This window comes from Balaenoptera physalus (genome assembly GCF_965194825.1).
Source record: "Balaenoptera physalus genome assembly, chromosome: 1".
Classification (NCBI taxonomy): domain Eukaryota; kingdom Metazoa; phylum Chordata; class Mammalia; order Artiodactyla; family Balaenopteridae; genus Balaenoptera; species Balaenoptera physalus.
In genome coordinates this window covers 96216718-96238822 of record NC_138882.1, presented here as the reverse complement: position 1 = coordinate 96238822, position 22105 = coordinate 96216718, and the positions used below count along the sequence as shown (strand labels likewise).

At 44.1% G+C, this 22105-nt stretch overlaps 2 protein-coding genes across 7 annotated transcripts in view; one reads left to right on the top strand and one right to left on the bottom strand.

The window, feature by feature from the left end:
• AP4B1 (adaptor related protein complex 4 subunit beta 1) overlaps positions 1 to 22105 on the bottom strand; it is a 29606-nt gene that overhangs the window by 3477 nt on the left and 4024 nt on the right. The window contains exons 2-10 of one of the 5 annotated variants that reach the window (XM_082458498.1): positions 21802 to 21831; positions 8612 to 8734; positions 7431 to 7620; positions 5145 to 5369; positions 4068 to 4198; positions 3475 to 3622; positions 2430 to 2926; positions 1311 to 1394; positions 312 to 415 (exon numbers count right to left, since the gene is read on the bottom strand). In XM_082458498.1, the coding sequence (XP_082314624.1) occupies positions 312 to 415; positions 1311 to 1394; positions 2430 to 2926; positions 3475 to 3622; positions 4068 to 4198; positions 5145 to 5369; positions 7431 to 7543 (1302 nt within the window). In that variant the 5' untranslated portion in view covers positions 7544 to 7620; positions 8612 to 8734; positions 21802 to 21831. The other 4 variants (XM_082458499.1, XM_082458500.1, XM_082458497.1 and 1 more) reach the window with 4 other exon arrangements.
• DCLRE1B (DNA cross-link repair 1B) lies at positions 8177 to 21395 on the top strand. 2 transcript variants are annotated; one of them, XR_014262748.1, is made up of 5 exons: positions 8177 to 8632; positions 9252 to 9417; positions 9900 to 10082; positions 12433 to 16154; positions 16419 to 21395. XR_014262748.1 is itself a non-coding variant. In XM_082459023.1 (4 exons), the coding sequence occupies exons 1-4, from the start codon at positions 8444 to 8446 to the stop codon at positions 13512 to 13514; spliced, it is 1620 nt and encodes a 539-aa protein (XP_082315149.1). In that variant the 5' UTR covers positions 8177 to 8443; the 3' UTR covers positions 13515 to 21395. The 2 variants fall into 2 exon arrangements, 1 of the variants encoding a protein (XP_082315149.1); XM_082459023.1 differs by having other exon boundaries at positions 12433 to 21395.

Genomic DNA, 22105 nt, shown 5'->3' with positions numbered 1-22105 from the left:
CCAAATATTTGTAAAAATTCCACAGACGATTCTGATTTTCATGCCAGCTGAAAACCCTATGGTCTAAATCTCTGACTCAAAACTGTTCACAAGAACAATGGTATCAAAATATTTGTAAGAAAACCATAGCTAAATCCTAATGTTTTTATAATTTATATCCCACCTACACCCAAAAGAGAATCTGAAGTGGCAATCAATTCTAAGAATTCCACTTCAGACACTGGGTGGAAAGAATAATTAGATTCCATTTCACAGAGCAGGGTCCCAAGCACTCCGCCTCTGCCTAGAAGTAAAGGAGAATTACAGCCTACCTCGCTATCTTGAATGCTCTCCTCACAGCCGGGCAGGGCCTGACACACAGCTTCTGTACACTGAGGACACAACCAAACCAGGTCTCGGAAAGTCTGCACCACCACTAGAGCACAGCTCAGGACACAAGAGCACAGGATTAGAGCCTCTGCACGGGAAGGAATCTTAAGAAAAGTCACATATTCAGGCTAGATTACTGGGGGAATTTCTGTAAAATGGGCGTTTGGTGGGGTGGTCAATGATTACCTGAGAAATGTCTGACATGGGCAACAATTTCTTAAATAAATGTTGCTCATCAGATTGCCATGAGGATAAACGAGTTAATGTATGTGAAAGCACTTGGCAAACCAGAAAGCATATACAAATGTGGGGGAGTGCTGCTGTCGAATGACGCTCTGAGGACAGTATAAATGGAGCCACCAGGGTTGGAGCTACGGTGAAGCAAGCAAGGTGCCAGGGTGTAAAATTTAAGAAGACACACAGAGTTAGCATTTGCACAAACTTGAGAGCGAGTGCCTCTTTATATACATTCTTTTCTTAAAATATATATTCTTTTCCATTCTGGTTTATCATAGGATATTGAATATAGTTCCCTGTGCTATACAGTAGGACCTTGTTGTTTATCCATTCTCTATATAAAAGTGAGTGCCTCTTTAAATGTTTGCATCCTAGGCACTTTGCCTGCCTCACCCTAGTCCCAGCCTTGGAAGCCACTGCTTCCCGTATGCTGCCATAAAGCAAAAAGAGGGGTAAAGGTGGGGAAATAACAAGCAAGGTCACCCTCGCACCCTTCATGATCTATACAACAGCCTTCTAGACTCATGGCAACCTGAAGACTACCTACCCTGTTAGATCTATATGTTTCTCTGATGCAACAGATGATGCAAAGAAGAGTTTAAACCTCTGTTATTGAACAACAAACATGTTTTGAGCAACTACTATAGCTTGGGAAATTGACCAAAAAAAAAAAAAAAAAAAAATCCTAAAAAGGTAGCCATTACCTGTGGTAATGTGCTCTTGTTGAAGCCCCAGCAGCTCTGTTAGAATCTGCACACATTGATCCGTGTAGGTCCTGGCGATGCCACCTACAGAGGAAGGGAAAGCAGAAAAATGTGTTAAGTCAAATACTAGCACCTCATTCTAAAATAATTTCCCACCAGCCAAAGAAAGACCAAGAGGACCAGAAATACCTAAAAAAAAGAAAAAGAAAAAGAAAATCACCCCTTGCTTGATGAAATAAGAATCTAGGTTTACTATAAAGGGAACTTTGGTAAAATGAATTTCCCATTGAACAAGGTTGAAAACTTTTAGTAACAAAGGTATTTATGTGGCAGCCAGTTTGCTGCAGCACACCTGTACAGGAATCTTCCTGCTGGGAACACTGTGTAACAGCCTCCAGACTGCAGGGTTTCTACTCCCCTCTTTGTGCCCTCTTCTCTGCCTCTAGAAATAACCATACTTTATTCTACATACGAGGGTTCCTTCTCCTCCTCTACTTGAAGTCCTCCAAAACTTAGCTCCCCAGCTGCTTGCATTTGACTCACTCCAGCCCTTTAAATTCCAGACAGAGTAGCATGAAAAGGTCTGTTAAGTCTTAGGTTTTACTCTGTGCTGGTCCACTCAGCATAATGCGTAGCCCGGAGCAGAAGCTTGATAAAAGATTGCTAAATTTTCAAAGGACTTTGAGTCAGGAAAGCTGGGTTCCAGTTCCAGTTCAGGAACTATGTGACCTTTGCGCAATTTAAGAAACTTCCTGTGCCTGAGTTTCTTCATCTTTGAAACGAAGTTAATAATAACACTTGTCCACTTTTCTTGATTGCCTCACAAGGCTGTGGGAAGATGATATACAGAAAAGCATTTTGGATAACAGACGACAAAAGGCAATATAAATTGTGTTACAGTTTGCGTTACACCTATAGTCTATATCCTAGAAGATATGGAAACACCAGTGTTGACCAAAAAAACCTTTCTCCCCACCTTGTTTGTAGTCACTGACCCAATTGTTTGGTGCAAGATACTTTGCCTCTGAAGCAAGATTCACTCCCTTTTCTCTCTGTGGTTCCACAGCTTTCTAGCTGGTTGGTCTAGGCTCTCACAAAGGAAAAGCAACAGACGCCTACCTATGGCAAAGATGGCAGCCTGCGCGAAGTCGGCAGACACATCCGTGCAGTACCCTCGAAGCTCCTCCAGCACCTGCTGCACGTTCTCGTCGTTCACCAGCTCACACAGCACCTCCACCTTCTGGAGCTTGATGTAGTGGGGCTCCGAGTAGGAGCAAAAAAACTTTTTGTAGTGGCTGCTAAAGTGACCCGGCAAACTGTGCAGGACCTGGCGCACATGGCAGAGGGCGGCAAAGCAGAGCTCGCGGCTCTCTGAAGAACAGGCAGCCAGCAAAGTTCCCTTGACTTGCATGAGCACGTCGGTTTGCACATGGGGGAAGTTTTTTGCCAAGATCAGAAAGAGTTTGGTGGCTCCCATCACCACACCTGGGCTACTGCTCTTGAGAAAACCGTCCAACAGGTTGAGAATGTCAAACAGCTCCTCCTCACTGCGGGGCTGGTAGCGGAGCAGAAAGTTCAGTACTTCAGCCTGGCCCCACTGGTCCAGTGTTGACATTCTATCCAAAAAAGAAAACAAAAGTGCTATTCTAGCAACAAAATTAGGACCACCTCCATGCTACTGCCATGTCACCAGTCATCTGTTCATCACAACAAGGGGAGAATTCTTGAAAATAGGTTGTGCCATAATCAAATTATTCTTTTGATGTACTAAAGTTTACACAAAATAAGGCTTTAAATTCCAAGATGAGTTTACGGTACAAATGCACACTCATCGAAGGCCAAAGACATGATCACTATACCCTAGATCCAGATTCTCTACATTTTAAGATAGTATGAATGGCTTAGTTTGGAGGACATAACGACTGCAAAGGACAGAACCTATCCCTGAAGGATCCTTCTGCCATCTCTCTATACCACCAAAAGAAACTAAGACAAATTAAAAAAAAAATTCTCTCAATGAAACATGAGGAAGTTAATAGTTACAGTTAACTTTCTTTACTACTCTACAGAAGTTGTTCAAGACCTCTCCTCCATTCAATACATCAACAAGATCCCACTAGGATGTAGATCTGATCATGATAAAAGAGCACAGAGGCATCCAAACCGATTTAAGAGATGGTGGGCGATGGGCTTATTGATGACAACACCTCCTTCCTGTTTCAGAATTTCCTCCAGAGACCTCAGGCAGTTCACAACCACAATTGGATCCTGGTCACGCAGCAAACTATATAATTCGTTTACCAGGGCACCATCTATTAAACAGAACAAAGATCTCACATAAAGAAAAGTTTCAGAGTCAAGGTCATGGAGCCAGAATAACAGTTCCAGGCAGACAAAGCTGAACTTCTCTGCCACAAAGGCAGTAACAAAGTGCAAGGCCAAAACAATGGCCATTTCCAGACTGTTCTAAGCAGCTAAGGCACAGGATCTCACATGGGCCCCAAAGAGAGGACTTCTCTAATCTCAGAAAATAATTTCCAGACTGTTCTAAGCAGCTAAGGCACAGGATCTCACATGGGCCCCAAAGAAAGGACTTCTCTAATCTCAGAAAATACCAAGCCCTGCATCCTACTTAAAAGAGACATACAGAAGTAGGGTCACATTATTATTTTCTACCAAAGCTACATACTCTTTTACAAAGTCATACAATGGAAGCACAAATAAATACTGATCATGGTAAATTACACTGGAACTTACCCACTTCAGAGTCTCCATGAAGAGTATGCATCTTGGCACAGCCAAGGACTGCTACCCTCCTGACATATGAAGCCTTATCCTGCAGACCGTTGAGAACTGGCTGTTGGATATATTCCTGCACACCAGGCAACCTACGCAACACATCCTAGAGTCAGTCAGATCCTAAGGTACTAGTTTTGACATAATTTAGCCCCTATTCACTTAACAGAGGGTTTAGTAGACGTTTGAATATGCATTGGTCAGATTCGTCTCCAACAAACTGGAGAAAGCTGCTGCCAAACTTAAAAAGCCTCACTTGACTTTTCAAGTGGAATAATGCCACACAGGCAGGTTAGAAAAAATACACACACACGCATACACACACACATTTAGAAATCTTTAACTATTTCAGGGACTTCCCTGGTGGTCCAGCAGTTAAGACTCCGTGCTCCCAATGCAGGGGGCCCGGGTTCGATCCCTGGTCAGGGAACTGGATCCCGTGTGCCGCAACTAAGACCCAGAGCAGCCAAATAAATAAATAAATATCTAACTATTTCACTGAGAGTAAGGATAGAAAAATTCCTTAATGAAATCACATATATAGTTTTTTAAACCAAAGCAATGGCCGAAAACCTGAGTTCAGGTTACAACAGTGTCTTCCCCAGTATTAAGGAGTTCAAATAAATTGTTGTCATTAAAAACCTGCCCCGGGCTTCCCTGGTGGCGCAGTGGTTGAGAATCTGCCTGCCAATGCAGGGGACGCGGGTTCGAGCCCTAGTCTGGGAAGATCCCACATGCCGTGGAGCAACGGGGCCCGTGAGCCACAACTACTGAGCCTGCGCGTCTGGAGCCTGTGCTCCGCAACGAGACAGGCCGCGATAGTGAGAGGCCCGCGCACCACGATGAAGAGTGGCCCCCGCTCGGCGCAACTAGAGAAAGCCCTCGCACAGAAACGAAGACCCAACACAGCCAAAAATAAATAAAAATAAATTAATTAATTTAAAAAAAAAATGTGCGATTAAAAAAAAAAAACAACCTGCCCCGTGAGCACGTGAACTTATCAGCCACTGAGATACAGGACGGGGGGGGAGTGCTCACCTGAGGCTACACATGCTCCGTAGTGCCAACCCTCGCACCATCGGGTTGGGGTCTGAACAGTCTTTGCACAGTGTATTGATGGCCAGGAGAGCCAGATCTGGTTTCAGGGGGGCATAGGTACACATGTAGAGATAAACCAACTTCTTCTGAACAATATCTATAGTGGCACTGGCCTTCACCATTTCCATGAAAACACCAGACATGTCCGAGCCCTGGGTCATGTGCCTGAAACCAACACACAAAGCAGGAAAAAAGTAAAATACATAATCCCCAACCTACAACATAAAGCCTTTTACTTATACATGCCCTGGATAGCCAACTAGATTGTGATCTCTTAGAGCGGAGCAACCAGGTCTACTTTGTCTATCATATCACACAATACTTCACAACGGGCCTGAAATAAACGTGCTTCTGTTCATTCAACGAACTAGTACATTCCAGTCACATTCAGATTTTACATTCCAGGGATATGTTCTGGGGAATAATCTTGAAGAAGGCATGGTCTCAGATCTCAAGGAACTCAAAGGTCTACCAAGGAGGCAGACAAGAACACCGCTAATTACAGAATGTTAGATTGGTATTATAACAGAAGTAACAGACAAGGTGCAGTGGGGATCAGGAGGTCTAACACTGCCAGAAAGTCATGAAATGTTTCCACAGAGGAAGAAATACTTGAGCGGAATGAGCAGGAGCTCCAGGCAGGTGTAGTAGATAGGTAATGATACACACTATGAGGCATGTGGACATGAGCAAGAATGGTACATTCTTTTCAGAGTATGCAGGTAGTTAACTGCGTGTTCCTTGGGTGCTATGATAAGAAATTTGGACTTTATTCTGTAGATCACTGTTTCTCAAACAGTGATCTCCTATAGCAATTAGAGGGGATGTCTGTTTAAAATGCAGATTCCTGGGTTCCATCCCACCCTACTGAAATCAGAATTACTGGATTGGATGAAAATTTTACATTTTCTAAAAAAGCACCCCAAGGGACTTTTGTGCATACTGAAGTTTGTGATCCACAGCTATACACAAGAGTTATATTGTCAAATTCATATGCTGGAAAATCAATCCGGCTGAAATGAGGGCCTAAGGTGACCTACTACTAAGCTACTGCAATTGCTTTAAAAAGGGAACCAGAACAGCAGTGCCAATTAAAAAAAAAGAGGATGGACCACAATGTTCATTGCAGCTCTGTTTACAATAGCCAGGACATGGAAGCAACCTAAGTGTCCATCCACAGATGAATGGATAAAGAAGATGTGGCACATATATACAATGGAATATTACTCAGCCATAAAAAGAAACGAAATTGAGTTATTTGTAGTGAAGTGGATGGACCCAGAGTCTGTCATACAGAGTGAAGTAAGTCAGAGAGAGAAAAACAAATACCATATGCTAACACATATATATAGAATCTAAAAAAAAAAAAAAAAAAGGTTCTGAAGAACCTAGGGGCAGGACAGGAATAAAGATGCAGACATAGAGAATGGACTTGAGGACACGGGGAGGGGGAAGGGTAAGCTGGGACGAAGTGAGAGAGTGGCATGGACTTATATACACTACCAAATGTAAAATAGATAGCTAGTGGGAAGCAGCCGCATAGCACAGGAAGATCAACTCGGTGCTTTGTGACCACTTAGAGGGGTGGGATAGGGAGGGTGGGAGGGAGACGCAAGAGGGAGGAGATATGGGGATATATGTTTATGTATACCTGATTCACTTTGTTATAAAGCAGAAACTAACACACCATTGTAAAGCAATTATACTCCAATAAAGATGTTAAAAAAAAAAAAAGAGGATGGATACTTAGAACCATGAATCCATACCATCAGACTTGAGCAGTGACAATCAGGTGTCACCAAGACTGACTCCCACATTTGCTCAGCTGGGTGGTGACGTTCATCAACACAAATACAAGTGGAAGAGCAGGTTTGGGGAGGGCGGAAGGATGTAGGTACTATTTTGCATGTCTTTGAAGAAATATCCAGGTGGAAATGCCAAGCAGGCAGTAGGATCTGTGGGTCTGACGATAAAAAAAAAAGGAGGTCTGTGCTAGACACAGATCTGGAAGTCAGCAGTACAAGTTCAAGATATGGATGAAACCACCCAGCTGAGTAAAATAAGCAAAATATGTCCCACAAGGGAGACTTAGACGGCAGTCCAGAGAAGCAGGAAGACCAAATCATACAACTGCCATGGTGCAAGTTCACTTAATCTTTCTGAGCGGCCAGGGGTAGAGAGCCCTGACGGGGATGGCAATGGGGGAGTTAGGGCGTTAGGTGATACCTAATCACTCGCTGGATGACATTCCGATAGCGCAGCCTATCAGCCTGAATGTGAGGGTTACACAGAGCCTTCTTCAGCTCCTTCACCACGTCCTCGGAGCCCAGGTACGGCATCTTCTCGAACAGTCACGGGGCAGTTCCCAGAGATCCCTAGGTAACTTGTGGGCTCCTTCTAGCCCTGACGTGGGGACCTGGGTAAAGGAAACGTCAGTCAGTGAAGAGACGACAGGCGCGATCTGGCCCAGCCTTGGCTTCCCCCAGGGCCGGCATCCGGGCCCTACCACACTCAAACTTCAACCCTCTCGCTCCCGGGCGAGGCCCACCCTAGGCTCTGCGGATCCTTCCGGGGACCTGCAGGCTGGTTCGCTCCGCCCACAGAGCTCTCCCGCAACCTCTAGGCCCTCGGCCCGACTTCCAGCCCCGCAGGCAACAGTCCGTGGACCCCTCCCTCTCCAGTTAGAGCCTTTCTTGCGCCTCCACGCGGTCGCCGTCACCAAGAGGCCCAATCAACCTTTCTGCGGAAGTCCCGCCTCCTCCAGGGGGACCACGCAGAGCAGCTGCCAATCACCCTCTCACAGTGAGCGCCGAGCGCAGCCTGGATCCCGACCTTAGGGTGCCCTTCCCCCAACCTCTCACCTCCCGGCGCCGCTGCGCGGCTACCTCTGGCGGAGCGGCGGCGGGCAATCGGAAATCGTCTACTTCCGCCTGTCTCCGCCCAGCAGCGCGCGCTTTGAGACCGGGGCCTCGGCCCCTGGTCCCGCGCGCCAGGGGGAGTGGCGCTCCGTTGGGCGCCTTCTGTGGTTTGCGATTCCACCCCTAGACTCCCACCAGCACGGTCACTTCCTTCTTTCTGCCCAGTCTAGTCAGTCATTCCCCCACTGAGCTGGCTTTCCTTACGGTCTCTGGCCCTGTTCTTGCCCCAGCATGACTTTTTTCAGGGCGCCGTTGTAGGAGCCTCCCGCAGGAGCTCTGTTCCCATGAAGATCCCACTGGTGACTCTCCAACCCCGCCACCATGAACGGGGTCTTGATCCCTCAAACGCCCATCGCTGTGGACTTTTGGAGCCTGCGCCGGGCTGGCTCCGCCCGGCTCTTCTTCTTGTCCCACATGCACTCGGACCACACCGTGGGTCTCTCTAGCACCTGGACCCGGCCCCTCTACTGCTCCCCAGTCACCGCTTACCTCTTGCACCGTCACCGACAGGTATGGGGGGCTGGAGTCGGCCTCCGAGAGTTGGTCCCGGCAGCTGGGTGGGGACTTCCGATCTGTCACAGCCTTGGAGTCATAGAGTTGGGGCCAGGAAGACTGATTTTTACAAAAGCGAGAACCCAGAATGCATCTTTAGCCCAGAATAGGAGTGTGGTTTCCAACTGGCCGGCTTGGGATGTTTGAGTGATAAATTGGGGAGGACTTTTAGTCCAGCCAAGGAAATTGTTCCTACCTCTTCACATAAGCTAGGCCAGTGTTTCCCAAACTTGCCTCATCATAAGAATCCACCCAATGTGCTGAGTAAAATACAGATTCTCCAGCGCCTCCCTTCTCCCCCATCTGATTTAGTAGACATAGCTAGCGCAGGTCGTGGAAATCTGGTTGGATTTTTTTTCAACAGGTGCCCCCCAAAGGATTATTATGATTTGGAAAGTTTGAGAATCGCTGACAAGACTTGTTTTCTGGACTCTTAATTGAAACTTGTATGAAGGGTGAGGTAGAGGGTGGGAAGAGGAAGGGAGGATTGTTTGGGAATCCCCATCACAGCTTCTGATCTACGGATGTATCAGGGAGGGGAGTCTGTGTTCCTTGGGATGACCAACTGTTTCCTCAGGTATCTAAGCAGTGGATCCGAGCCCTGGAGGTTGGTGAGAGCCATGTCCTGCCTCTAGATGAAGTTGGGCGAGAGACCATGACTGTAACCCTCATCGATGCCAATCACTGCCCTGGCTCTGTCATGTTTCTCTTTGAAGGATACTTTGGAACCATCCTCTACACAGGTGGGTTTCCGGAGGGGTCCTTTCCACTTTCCCAGCCTAGACACTACTTTTTTTTTTTTTGGGCCAAGCCCCACGGTTTGCGGGATCTTAGTTCCCCAGCCAGGGCGGAACCTGCCCCCTCGGCAGTGAAAGCGCGGAGTCCTAACCACCGGCCCGCCAGGGAATTCCCAACACTACTTTTCTTGAGCATCTTTGACTCATAGTAGAAGTCTGGAGACCTCCTAGCTTCATGCCACATGAGCACAGTGACCCTTTCTCAACTGATTTCCCACTCTTTAGGGGTATGAACTTTGCAAAGAATCATGAAAAAACAGGAGCACGATGGAGACGTTTCCACAAAGAAGCTGTACTACATTCATCATTGCTAGACTCTAGTTTTTTCCAACAGGCCAGTAGACAAATGCCCATTGTTGGAATTGGGAGAGGCTTGTCTTCTATACTTTTGTCTCTGACTGTCTGCCTCCCATATATTCTTCTTCCAGGTGATTTTCGGTATACACCGTCCATGCTGAAGGAGCCAGCCCTGAGACTTGGGAAACAGATCCATACCTTATACCTAGACAACACCAATTGCAACCCAGCCCTGGTTCTTCCTTCCAAAGAAGAAGCTGCCCGCCAGATTGTTGAGCTCATTCGAAAGCACCCACAACATAACATAAAGATTGGTGAGGGCTTTCCTTTCCTTTTTTTCTCACTCATGGAGCTAGTGAATCTAGGTTCTTTGGCGTGTCTCACATCTTTCAGGTCTTTGTGCAGATGTCCTTTTCTCCATGAAATCTACCCTGACCTTTTTATTTAAAATTACAATCTGCCCACCATCTCTACTCCCACATTCCCAACTCCTGATCCCCTAAACCAATTCAACTTTTTCATAGCACTCGTCAACTTCCCATATACTCCATATGTTTTAATATACTGTTACTTATTGTTGATTGTATATCCCCACTTTCCCTGCCACACACACACACACACACATATTCCTTGAGGGTGTGGATGGAGGTGGGAAGAAGTCTTATGTGTTTGTGGAACAGAGAAGCAGCAGTATGACAGGTGCACAGTGGTTGAGGAGGCTGGAAAGGCTGGAGGGGCTGAAGTGCCTGTAAACCATTTTGAACTTGATCCTAAATGCAACCATTGCTCTTAGGATAAAGAGCTATTGAAGGGTTTTAAGTAGGAGAGGGACACTATTGCCCTTATCACCTTACAGTGTATTCCATAATTTACGTATTTATTGTATTTAATTTTTATTATCTGTCTCCCTGTGTTAGAATGTAAATTTCACAATAGACAGGCTCTTTGTTTCACTTATGGATATATCCCAGATGCCTAGGTTAATGCCTGATAGAGGCATTCGGTAAATATTTGTTAGCAAGTGAATGATGTTTATCAGAATGTGGATATTCAGGGGAGTGTTCTTGCAATTAGATACATTGAAAACCCAGCTGTCTGTTTGTTCTAGTGACTCCACAACAGCACAAAACATTTTGGGATTCTTGGAATTGCCTTTTGGGATAGTTTATAAAAATCCATTTTTATTTTTAAAAATGTAATAGATTTAGTTCCAAATGATTTTTTTGATTGTTTCCAAAATTGTAGTAAATCCACAAAAGGAAAAAATTTGCCACCATGATGAACATTTTAAAAGGATATGCCCCAACTCTGAAAGGAGTTTCAAAATAGGTTTAAACAAAGGCATTGAAAAAAAAAAAATTGTATACCTTCCAGAGTGACTACCAAATTGATGGAGAGATATTCCCTCTCCGGATTGCTTGACTACTTATGAAGAAAATATCAGTCCTAACTATTCTTGGAGTTTTCAGCGCAGAGTTTTCCCAGAGAAGCACAGCTGGCTAGTAGGGTACTGTAGTAGGGCTTGATTAATTTTGCAGATATACGATAATCCCCTACTGTGTGCCAAGTATTCTGATAGGCAGTGGGAATAGAAAAAAATGAATAAAATATGAGGGCTTATAGTCTAGTAGTAAAGGGCCTAGAAGAGGTAAAATAAAAGGCAGGAGGATAGGGAGAGAGAAAAGAAAATCAGCTACCTTTGTGCCCAAAGAGTGAGATTTTGAACCATGATGAGGAATAAGGTGGATATAAAGGAAATATAGATTCTTTAAAGGAGTTCACAGTCTGGTTGTAGACTTGAAATACACCTTCAGAAAAGGTCTGAGAACAACTACTTAAACAACATTTCCCATATCTGTTACCATAACCACTACCCAAATTCAGGCCTCCATTTCTTTCTCTATAAGTACTATTTGGGCCTTCTAACTGGTACTTCTGCTTTCAGTATATTCTCATGCAGGTCTTTGAATAATACTGCTGCCACTTTTTTTTCTAAAGCCCTGCTCTGATCCTATGAATCCTATAATTAGAATTAGCCATTTTCCTGCTTGCAACTCCTTAATGACTCACCTTCACTTACAGAATTAAATCCAAGCTCCCTAGCAGTACATACAAAGCCCCCTATTATATGGCCCTTGCTCACCTCTCTAGTGTCATTTCTTACCAGTTTCTTTGTACCTTAGTAACACTGAAATGACCTCTCTTAAAATGTTCTCTACCATCCCCTTCCCTTGCCAGATTAACTTGCACCCATCATTTAGGACTTATCTAAGTTGTCATTTTCAGGGAGCTATCCCTAACTCTATCAACTGGTAGATGTTTTTCTGTGCCCTCATAATACTGTGTGCATGTCTGTGGCATGCATTGTTTCTGGGTCCCCAAATAGATTACACTCCTTGAGGACTGAGATTTTTGTTTGTTTTCACGGTGCCTAACACCTGATAGATGCTTTCCTTTGTTGAACTGAATGAATGAGTGGATTCTGTGCTAAACTTCTCCCTACCCCATCCTCCATATACCTCAGCTCAAATGCCACCGTCTTCCCGATAGACAGTCAGGGGGTAGTCCCATTAATTTTGTGTATTTCTATTAAACATTTGGTTGACTTATTAGCTTCATCCTCTTCCTTCTCTTATTTTCCCCAATCCCTTGAACATTATTCAGGACTCTATAGCCTGGGAAAAGAGTCACTGCTGGAGCAGCTGGCCCTGGAGTTTCAGACCTGGGTGGTATTGAGTCCTCGGCGCCTGGAGTTGGTGCAGCTGCTGGGCCTGGCAGATGTGTTCACAGTGGAGGAGAAGGCTGGCCGCATCCATGCCGTGGACCACATGGAGATCTGCCATTCCGCTATGCTGCGTTGGAACCAGACCCACCCTACCATTGCTATCCTACCCACCAGCCGGAAAATCTACCGTTCCCACCCCGATATCCACATCATCCCTTACTCTGACCATTCCTCCTACCCTGAACTCCGTGCCTTTGTCGAAGCACTGAGGCCTTGCCAGGTGGTGCCCATTGTCAGGCGACAACCCTGTAGGGACTACTTTCAGGACAGCCTGAGCCCCAGGCTCTCTGTGCCTCTGATTCCAGACTCTGTACAGCAATACATGAGTTCCTCCTCCAGAAATCCAAGTTTTCTCTGGCTGTTGTTAGAAAGGAAGCTAAAGAGACTGAGAACCCAGGGTGTCGTGTTTGAATCCCTTGAGGAAAATGCTGATCACTCTCAAGCTGACAGGGACTCGAAGAAGACCAAGAATGAGAACCTTTCTGGGGAGCTTGAGAAGCAGCCCTCCCACCATCCTTTGAAGATCAAGAAGCAGTCGTTCCCGGACGTCTGCAACAAAGAATGGGAGGGGGCAGTCCCTTCCTCCGAGTCCCAGAAGATGGTGACTGTATTGACTGCCCCCTCGGGTTTTTCAGTGCACTTAAGGTCTACAGATAAAGAATTTCCCTCTCCGGAAACTGGGGAGGAAATCGGTGTAGGGCCCTACTTGGTACCCAGGGGAGACAATGCGGGCTCAGCAGCCACAGGGAACCAGAGAGCCTGGATGGGCCAGGATTCTCCCCAGTCTCATAGCAGCAAGGCTGCTCCTCTTCTGGCCCCTGAGTACAGGGGCCTGGCACTCAAATACCTTCTGACTCCAGTGAACTTTCTCCAGGCAGGGTTCTCTTCCAGGGGCTTTGACCAGCAAGCGGAAAAATACCATCAACTCTTGCTCAAGTACAGACAGGAGAGTATAGAATGACAACCTTGTTTTGATTCAACACTGCACTTTTTTTTTTTTTTAACTCATCAAGAGTTATTTTCAAAGTTAGCACTCTTTGTATTTCTACCACTAACAAATGGCAGTGCCACATCAACACTGCACTTTTGAAGATAGTGGCTGATGGCTTATTTGGGGCCTTACTTTTCTGTGGTACATGCCCACCCTGTAACAAGACTTCTCAAAGCGTGTTCATTGGAATCCTAGTGCCTATGGAATCTTTAGTTCTATAATTGACTTGTGTTTAAGAAACACTTTACATTATAACCCCTTTACAGTATATGTGATCACATTAAATGTTCTGGGAAGTCCTGCAGTAATTTAACCTTTTTAACTCTGTTTAACCCAGTATTTCTCCAAACTTTTTTTTTTTTTGGCTGTGTGGCATACAGGATCTTAGTTCCCTGATCAGGGATCGAACCCGCGCCCCCTGCAGTGGAAGCAGAGTCCTAACCACTCTCCAGACTTTTTGAACATGCAGTCCTCTTGTGTGGCTGCAGAAAGCGATAAGGAGTCTGATCAAAAAGGACCAGTTTATTCCCATTGTTTTGTGTGTCATGTGTCATTCCCCATGTCCCCTTCTGTCTCTTCCTAGATGAAAGTCCCTAGGGAGTTCTGTTTTTTAATTTAGGAACTGTGGTGCAGGAGGATAAAGTGGCCCAGGCAGCATGTTCCAATCCTGAAGGTCACTGATTTGCTGTGACCCCATCCAAGTCACTTCCTGTCTCTGCCTCTGGGAGGGAACAGGAAGTGATGAAGATCCTTGAAAAACTGGAGAAAATTTCCACCTCTGCCTCGGTGAGAGTTTGCAGTTAGTGTCCCCGAGGACCTACCTGGAAGACAGCCAGCTGGGGGACTGGGCACCCCTCACCAAGGCAGTATCTGGAACCCTGCCAAACATTAGGCTTTGGGTAAGATGGGCCTCCCCGCTGCCTAGGGGCCCTGACTATTTGGCTGAAGTAAGGTTACAAAAGGTCAAATGTGCTGCCAGATAGTCCTGATTGTTCACACAGCTGGGATATTTGCTGCCCCCCTTCCACCCAGTATCCCCCCCCTTCCATCCTTGTGTTGAGTAGGGAGCTGGAGGACATAGCCTGTTTGTTTTAGTATCCAGGGCAGAGACCAAGGAGCCAGCTGGTGGAAGGGGTGAGGGTGTGCAGTTCTGCCCTAACCTTCTGCTCACAGCCTGACGAAATGCCAAACCAATAAGCAGGACAGCAGATACCACAGTCACAGAGGGCACAGGCATGTGGAGCTGGGCACATGGATGAAAACTGTTTCACAATGGAGCTTCAAGCCTTCACAATGAAGAAGCCTCTGATTCTTGTCCAGGGGGCCGGAAATTGTCTACTTCTGGAGAAAGATATGAAGAGTTTAGAAAGCAAAATAAGGCCTTTCTCTTAGGCAAGCTGTATACAGCTCTGTTTTGTCAGTGGCCTCCCATGGGCGCACTAGGAGCCATAGCAAGTGAGGCATGTGGGGTAGCAGGGGGCATGGGCCCTGTCCTGGGTTTGAATCCAGGGTACCTGGGCAAATAGAGATATAAGGCTTCCATAGCAGAGCCTCAGTTTCTCATCTGTAAACCAGGGACTGAGGTACCTACCTCTCCTGATTGCTTTGGAGGTTAGATAATTGGTAAAATTCCTAGCTCAGTGCCTATCAATCACATGATGGATATTTCAAATATTGGTTCTCTCAGCCCCTGGTTCTTTAAAAAAAAAATTATTCTCTTTATAAAATAAGAAACTTTGGAAGTCATACAAAATATAAAGAAGAAAAAATCAGAATTCCTCCATGTAGATCAATTGTTTTCTTCTAGTCTTTTTCTGTGCATGTAAATATATTAAATATATAATTTTTTTTCCAAATTGGGGTAATACTGTATATAGTTTTATATCCTACATTTTACTTTCTTAATATCTTAAGCATTTTCTCATATCATTAAATATTATTCAAAATGTCATTTTAATAGTTGTATAATACCCTATCATATGGGTATACCTTAATTAAAACTATTTGTTTTATTCAGCATTTTGTGTGCTCTTTTTTTCACAATTATACATATTACAGTGAACATTCTTATGCATATATCATGGCATTTGTGTTTATTTTCTTGGAGTAAATTACTGGAAGTGGGATAACAGTTTTAAGTTTTTATAATTTATTTAAGTATAGTTGATTTCCAGTGTTGTGTTAATCTCTACTGTACAGCAGAGAGATTCCATTATACATATATATGCATTCTTTTCCATATTCTTTTCCATTATGGTTGAATATAGTTCCCTGTGCTATATAGTAGGACCTTGTTGATCCATTCTCTATATAATAGTTTGCATCTGCTAATCCCAACAGTCTTAAGTTCTTGATGCAAATTGTGCCCAGTGCCCTCCAGAAAGGTTTCCTTACTATCCTTTCTGCAGAAGAGGATAGCATTAAAATACCTTGAAGACTCATTAAATTCAAATGGTGTCATTAGAATGGTATGTGTCAACATGTGGAAAATCATCTTGTGTGGTACGTTAATATTTACTAAGCTGTGTGGGCAAGGCTTAGCCTGACTTCGTCTGGGAGCGTCTAGCTGTCTCACTTCTGTGCTACTCGAAGGTGGCTGGGAGAGATAAGGTAGTCTTCAGTACAAGGGCCCCCAGATGGGAGTATCTTCTAGCAGCAAGGAAACCTGTCAACTCTTGGCACGTGCTGTGTCACACGTATTCCTATAGAATACCTTCCATATAGAAGCGGAATCTATATGAATTCAGATTGGGGGGGGGGAGGTAGAAGCAAAGGGCTTTGAGGAATTTAGTTGTTGGTGGCATGTCTCTGTATTAATAATGGGAAGGGACTTACTTGGTGGCGCAGTGGTTAAGAATCTGCCTGCCAATGCAGGGAATATGGGTTCGAGCCCGGGTCCGGGAAGATTCCACATGCCGCGGAGGACCGCACGTGCCGCGGAGCAACTAAGCCAGTGCGCCACAACTACTGAGACTGCGCTCTAGAGCCAGCGAGCCATAACTACTGAGCCCGCATGCCACAACTACTGAAGCCCGCACTCCTAGAGCCCGCGCTCCGCAACGAGAAGCCACCGCAATGAGAAGCCTGCACACCACGACGAAGAGTAGCCCCCACTCGCCGCAACTAGAGAAAAGCCCGCGCGCAGCAACGAAGACCCAGTGCAGCCATAAATATAAATAAATTAAATTAAAAAAAAAAAAAGAAATAATGGGAAGATTTCATACTACTCTAAATTAAATTTGTCTGGCTTATAATAGAGATTGGCAGTTGTCTTATTTGTTTCATTTCTCAACACTCCCTCATATAAACATGCTGCATTGCTATATCTTTAAGAAGCCAATTTAATTTATTTTTAGAATCTAAGGATGACCCCACAGATCTATGAAGATCTTGCAATGAAGCCTGAAGTTACTGGGAGAAAGGAAGTTCCCTAGAGATCAATTAGTTATTTACTTCATGATCTGTGGGAAAACTTGTACTTTTCCACAAGGAGACTGACAGTGATTTAAGTCCCTTTAGGGAAGAAAATCTGCCTGACTGGCCTTGGGGAACCATCTCTTACTCCTGACCCAGACTACCCTTTGTGGTAGGAAATAGAAGATAAGTGAGTCCACTTGTTCAAGAAAAGGGATTTAGACCTGGGTTCTCTATCTCAAGTCCACCCCCAGGGAGACAGTTCTCTCTGCATTCTTGGAGTGGTTCATAAGCAGGAGAAATTCCAACTGGAGGTCCATTTAAAAGAAAAATTATTTTACTGAAGTATAACTGATTTCCAATGTTGTGTGAATTTCTACTGTAGAGCAAAGTGATTCAGTTATACATATATATATACGTATATATACATACATATATACATATATGTATGTATATATACGTATATATATATATGTATATATATATATATATATATATATACACACATTCTTTTTCATATTCTTTTCCATTATGGTTTATCACAGGATATTGAATATAGTTCCCTGTATGTGCATGTATTTTCAATGCTATCACTAGTGAGTAACTGTCAGTCCATAACCTGTTCCCACCTCTCACCCTCTCTAACCACCACCACCACAAGCTGTTTTGTCTTGGGTTCATGGCACTTCCCTCTTTCTCTTCCATAGGATATCCCACCTATATCACTACAGAATGATTCTGCTTGCCCTTATTAGTATCTGTATCTACAGCTGCCCGTGGGCGATTCTCATCCTCAGAATGGTTAAGCTTGTCTTTATTTTGGCCACAATGCTTTTATTTAGATACACCCTCCCACCTTGACTATCTCATTCCTGGGTAACTTTCTCTTCTTTGACCACATCCACCAGATCACAGAAAGCTCCCAGATTCTTGGGCTTGGTTCTTTCCCTAAACGGATAGCTTATTGAATCATCTTTCAATCACACAAAACTTCTGGTTAGCCTTGGGTTAGTGTTTCCCTTGCAGTATCCACATATTTAAAACACTATTGTATTAGGGCTATCTAACCAGTCCTAACTCTTCCCATCAATTTATAATAACTTTGGGGAGTGGAGGATGAAGTCTGTCCCCAGTGCTACAACCCCATCCTTAATGTGCTCACTGAAAGGTGTGCTTCTAAGAAGCCAAGAAAATTGGGTCAAGCTCACTCACCCTACTAACCAGGCTCTGTAGAAACAAAGCATGAGGGTGAGACCAGATGCCTGGTGCTTAGGGAGTCCGGAATATAAGGTTTGGAGAAAACCTGCTAAAAGGTCTGAGCACCCAAAATTCCGAAATTGCAAGCAGGGGTTCCCCTGCCAGCCAACAATGCTCTAACACCAGTTGGGTGTCCTATAATTCAACTCAGTTCTGACACTATCTACTCGGAGAGGGCATCAGATCTCACAGACTAAGCCTTCAGTCTCACAAGACTGTCCCCGCCACCACTTGAGATGCCCATCACAAGTCCAGGTTATCATCTGTGCTTCTGACCCATCACTATAGATGGGAGGTTTCAATGACCCCCTCTTTGGGTTTGATTAATTTGCTACAGCAACTCACAGAACTCAGAGAAACATTTTACTCACTAGATCATCAGTTTATTATAAAAGGATGTAACTCAGGAACAGTCAGATGGAAGCAATGCATAGGGTAAAGGATGTGGGAAAGGGCCAGGAGTTTTCACCCTCTCTGAGTGCCACTCTCTCCATATCTCCACCTGTTCACTTCCTCTTTCAGAACTCTGTCTTCATCCTGGATGACTTCAACATTCTGGCCTCTCAGTTTCTTTGACCTCCTCATCTCCAAAGACCTTATTTCCCTCTCTCTACCTTACCACCCTGTCGTTATCATAAGTTATCCTACATCTGAAATCTCAAATTTAAACCCTCTTTTCTCCCAGCTTATCTGCACAAGTACCCTCATTGCCAATGTTTTACTGTTCGTAAGCCCTCTCTGAGCTTCACTTTCTACCTTGACTGGACTGTATGCTACAATCCATCAATATAATATCACTCCCTTGCTCTCTTTCACTCAAACTTGCCTTGAAAAACTCCAATTCTGGATAAATCATAATATCTATCTACTCTTTGCCTGCACTAGAGCAGCTAGATGTTGCTGGAGAAATCATTCAACCAGGCTGACTGGTTTCATTTTAAAGTCATGATCTCATACATCAGAATGGCGTTCCATACTGCTGAGTAACCCTATTATGTGTCTCTAGTAAGCTTGGTTTCCTATTCTCCCTTTCTTGTTGCTTTCCCCTCCTACCCGCACTACCATCTGTCAGTATATCCTGTTGACTCTACCTTGAAACATATCCTGAATCTTATTTCTTTTCACCATCTTCTCCGCTACCACCCTTGTCCAAGCAACCTTTGTCTCTTGTCTGAGTTCTTCAGTAGCCTCTTAAATGTTCTCCCTGCTTCCAACACTGTCCCCCTCCTCTCCAAATACACAAGTAGAGTCCCCACAGCAGCCATGACATAAATCATAGCATGTTACTTCTCTGCTCAAATCCTCCAATGGCTTTCCAGCTCACTCAGAATAAAAACCAAAGTTCTCCTGGTGGTCTGCATGGCGCCCACAATCTGCCGGCTCCTCTCCTCCTCCTCTCCCACACTTCACTTACTCTGCTCCAGGCACACTGACCTCCTTGCAGTTACTCCAATGTGCCCAGTAAGCACTCACCTCACTTCTTCCCTCTCCCTACCATCTTTTCCACCCAGGATACCCACGTGGCTCCCTCACCTCCTTCAAGGTTTTGCTCAGTGAGGCTATTCCTGATCATCTTATTTAAAATTACAACCACCTTGCCTGCCACTCCCTCTTTCCCTGCCTTGCTTTTTCTCCATAGAGCACTTTACATATGAAATCATTTACCTATTGAGGTTAGTGTGTGCCTCACTGTACTGGAATGTAAACTCCAGGGCTCTTTTATTTTATTTTTTTTGTCTGTTTTGTTCACTATTTCATCCCTACTGTCCAGAACACATAGCAGGTTCTTAATGATAAACATTGGGTGAATGAATAAATGAATCATTGGAGGAATGGATGGATTGCACATCCTTTAGGCAATCCTTCCTCAATAAATACTATTTCTCTCCAAGAGGGAATAAAGCAGAGTTCATAGCCCTCAAGGGGCTGACAACCATTGAATGTTTAGTTTGGCAGATACTGTATAAATATTATCTCTATAACTTGCAATTATCCTGTGTGAAAACTAGTGTCCATAAATCCCTTCATTCATTTGTTCATTCAACAAATATTTATTGAATGCCTACTATGTGCCAGGCATGTGTTCCAGACATTGAGGATATAAAACAGTGAACAAGACAGAAAATGTCCTGCCCACATGGAACTTAAATTCTAAAAGAGAGAGACAGGCAGTATACATAAATAAATAAATATCAGATAGTGATACGTGTTAAGAAGAAAATAAGACTGGCTAATTGGGGTGAAGAGCAGTTCAGATAAAGGTCAAGGAAGTGGCCCTGTGGAATTGACACTTAAGGTGAGACCTGAGATGGACTTCCCTGGTGGCACGGTGGTTAAGAATCTGCCTGCCAATGCAGGGGACACGGGTTCGAGCCCTGGTCCGGGAAGATCCCACATACCGCGGAGCAACTAAGCCCGTGAGTCACAACTACTGAGCCTGCGCTCTAGAGCCCACGAGCCACAACTACTGAGCCCACGTGCCACAACTACTGAAGCCCAAGTGCCTAGAGCCTGTGCCCCACGACAAGAGAAGCCACCACAATGAGAGCCTGTGCACCGCAACGAAGAGTAGCCCCCGCTCGCCGCAACTAGAGAAAGGCTGCGTGCAGCAACGAAGACCCAACGCAGCCAAAAATAAAATAAATTAAAAAAAAAAAAAAAAAGATGAGACCTGAGAGGTGGAAAGGTGAAGACCTGGGGACAGCATCAGCACCAAGACCATGTGACAGCAATGACCTCTGTGCCCAAGAAACATCAAGAAGAGCTGTGCCAGCGGGAGAGAAGAGGAGATGGGCTCAGAGAAGGAGGCAGAAGTTGGATCAGATGTGACCTACAGGTTAAAGCAAGAAGTTTGGGTTTTAGTCTAAGTGTAATGGGAAGTGCTTTAGTGTGTGTGCGCGGGTGGTATGATCTGATATATATTTTTAAAAGCAACAGATGGAGAATGGGGCAAGAACGAAAGCAGGAATACCAGTCAGGAAGCTCTTGCAGCAGTGAGAGATACTGGTGAGCTGAACTGGGGTTTTTGGAGAAAGAGGCTTTGCATTTTGTTTGGATATGAAGCTATTAGAGTTACCTCTTTAACACAAGCAGCTGAAGGGAGAAAGACATCCCTTTTCCTCCATCAAAGCTTTCACAGGGGAAAAGTGTAACTATATATATATATATGTATATATATATATATATATATATATATATATATATATATATACACATATACATATATATATGTATATATATATATATGCATATATATAGGATATTACATAGATACACATATTTGGAGGAAATGAAGAAAAGAAGAAGAAAAAATGAGTATCTACAAGTAAATAATTGGCATATTTTATGAATTAACACTATTTCCTATAATAGACATGTTTTATAACTATGTGCTTAAGAGGAAAAAAACACGTTTTACTTGTTTTGGAGTCAACACAAGCCTTGGGGTTAGAGGTTACACTTCCTGAGAGACTAGGACTCTTCCTTAAAAAAATGAATTTATTAGAGAATAATTATTCTTTAAATTATTTAAATTATTATGAAGTTTTAACCATGAAATTTTATAGAGAATAACATTAGTCCTGACCTTTGAATATCTGCATCTTCGAGGAGAGAGCTGTAAGATATAATAGAGAACAGAGCATCGTCAAATTCAGTCTGAATTGAGCCTTTCTGTTTAATTCACCAAGTTGTGATATTTTACATCCTTACAGAAGGTAATTTTTGGTAGAGAGCAGCCTCTTTCTGCAAGGCTCCTAGTCAATACATACATAATTAGAACCTGCACTTCTAATCAAGATAGGACAGAAAAATCCATACTTATTATTCTTCTATATTTTACTTCTCATAGACTTTCTGATTTTGTAGACAGTATCAGTGGAGATGAACAG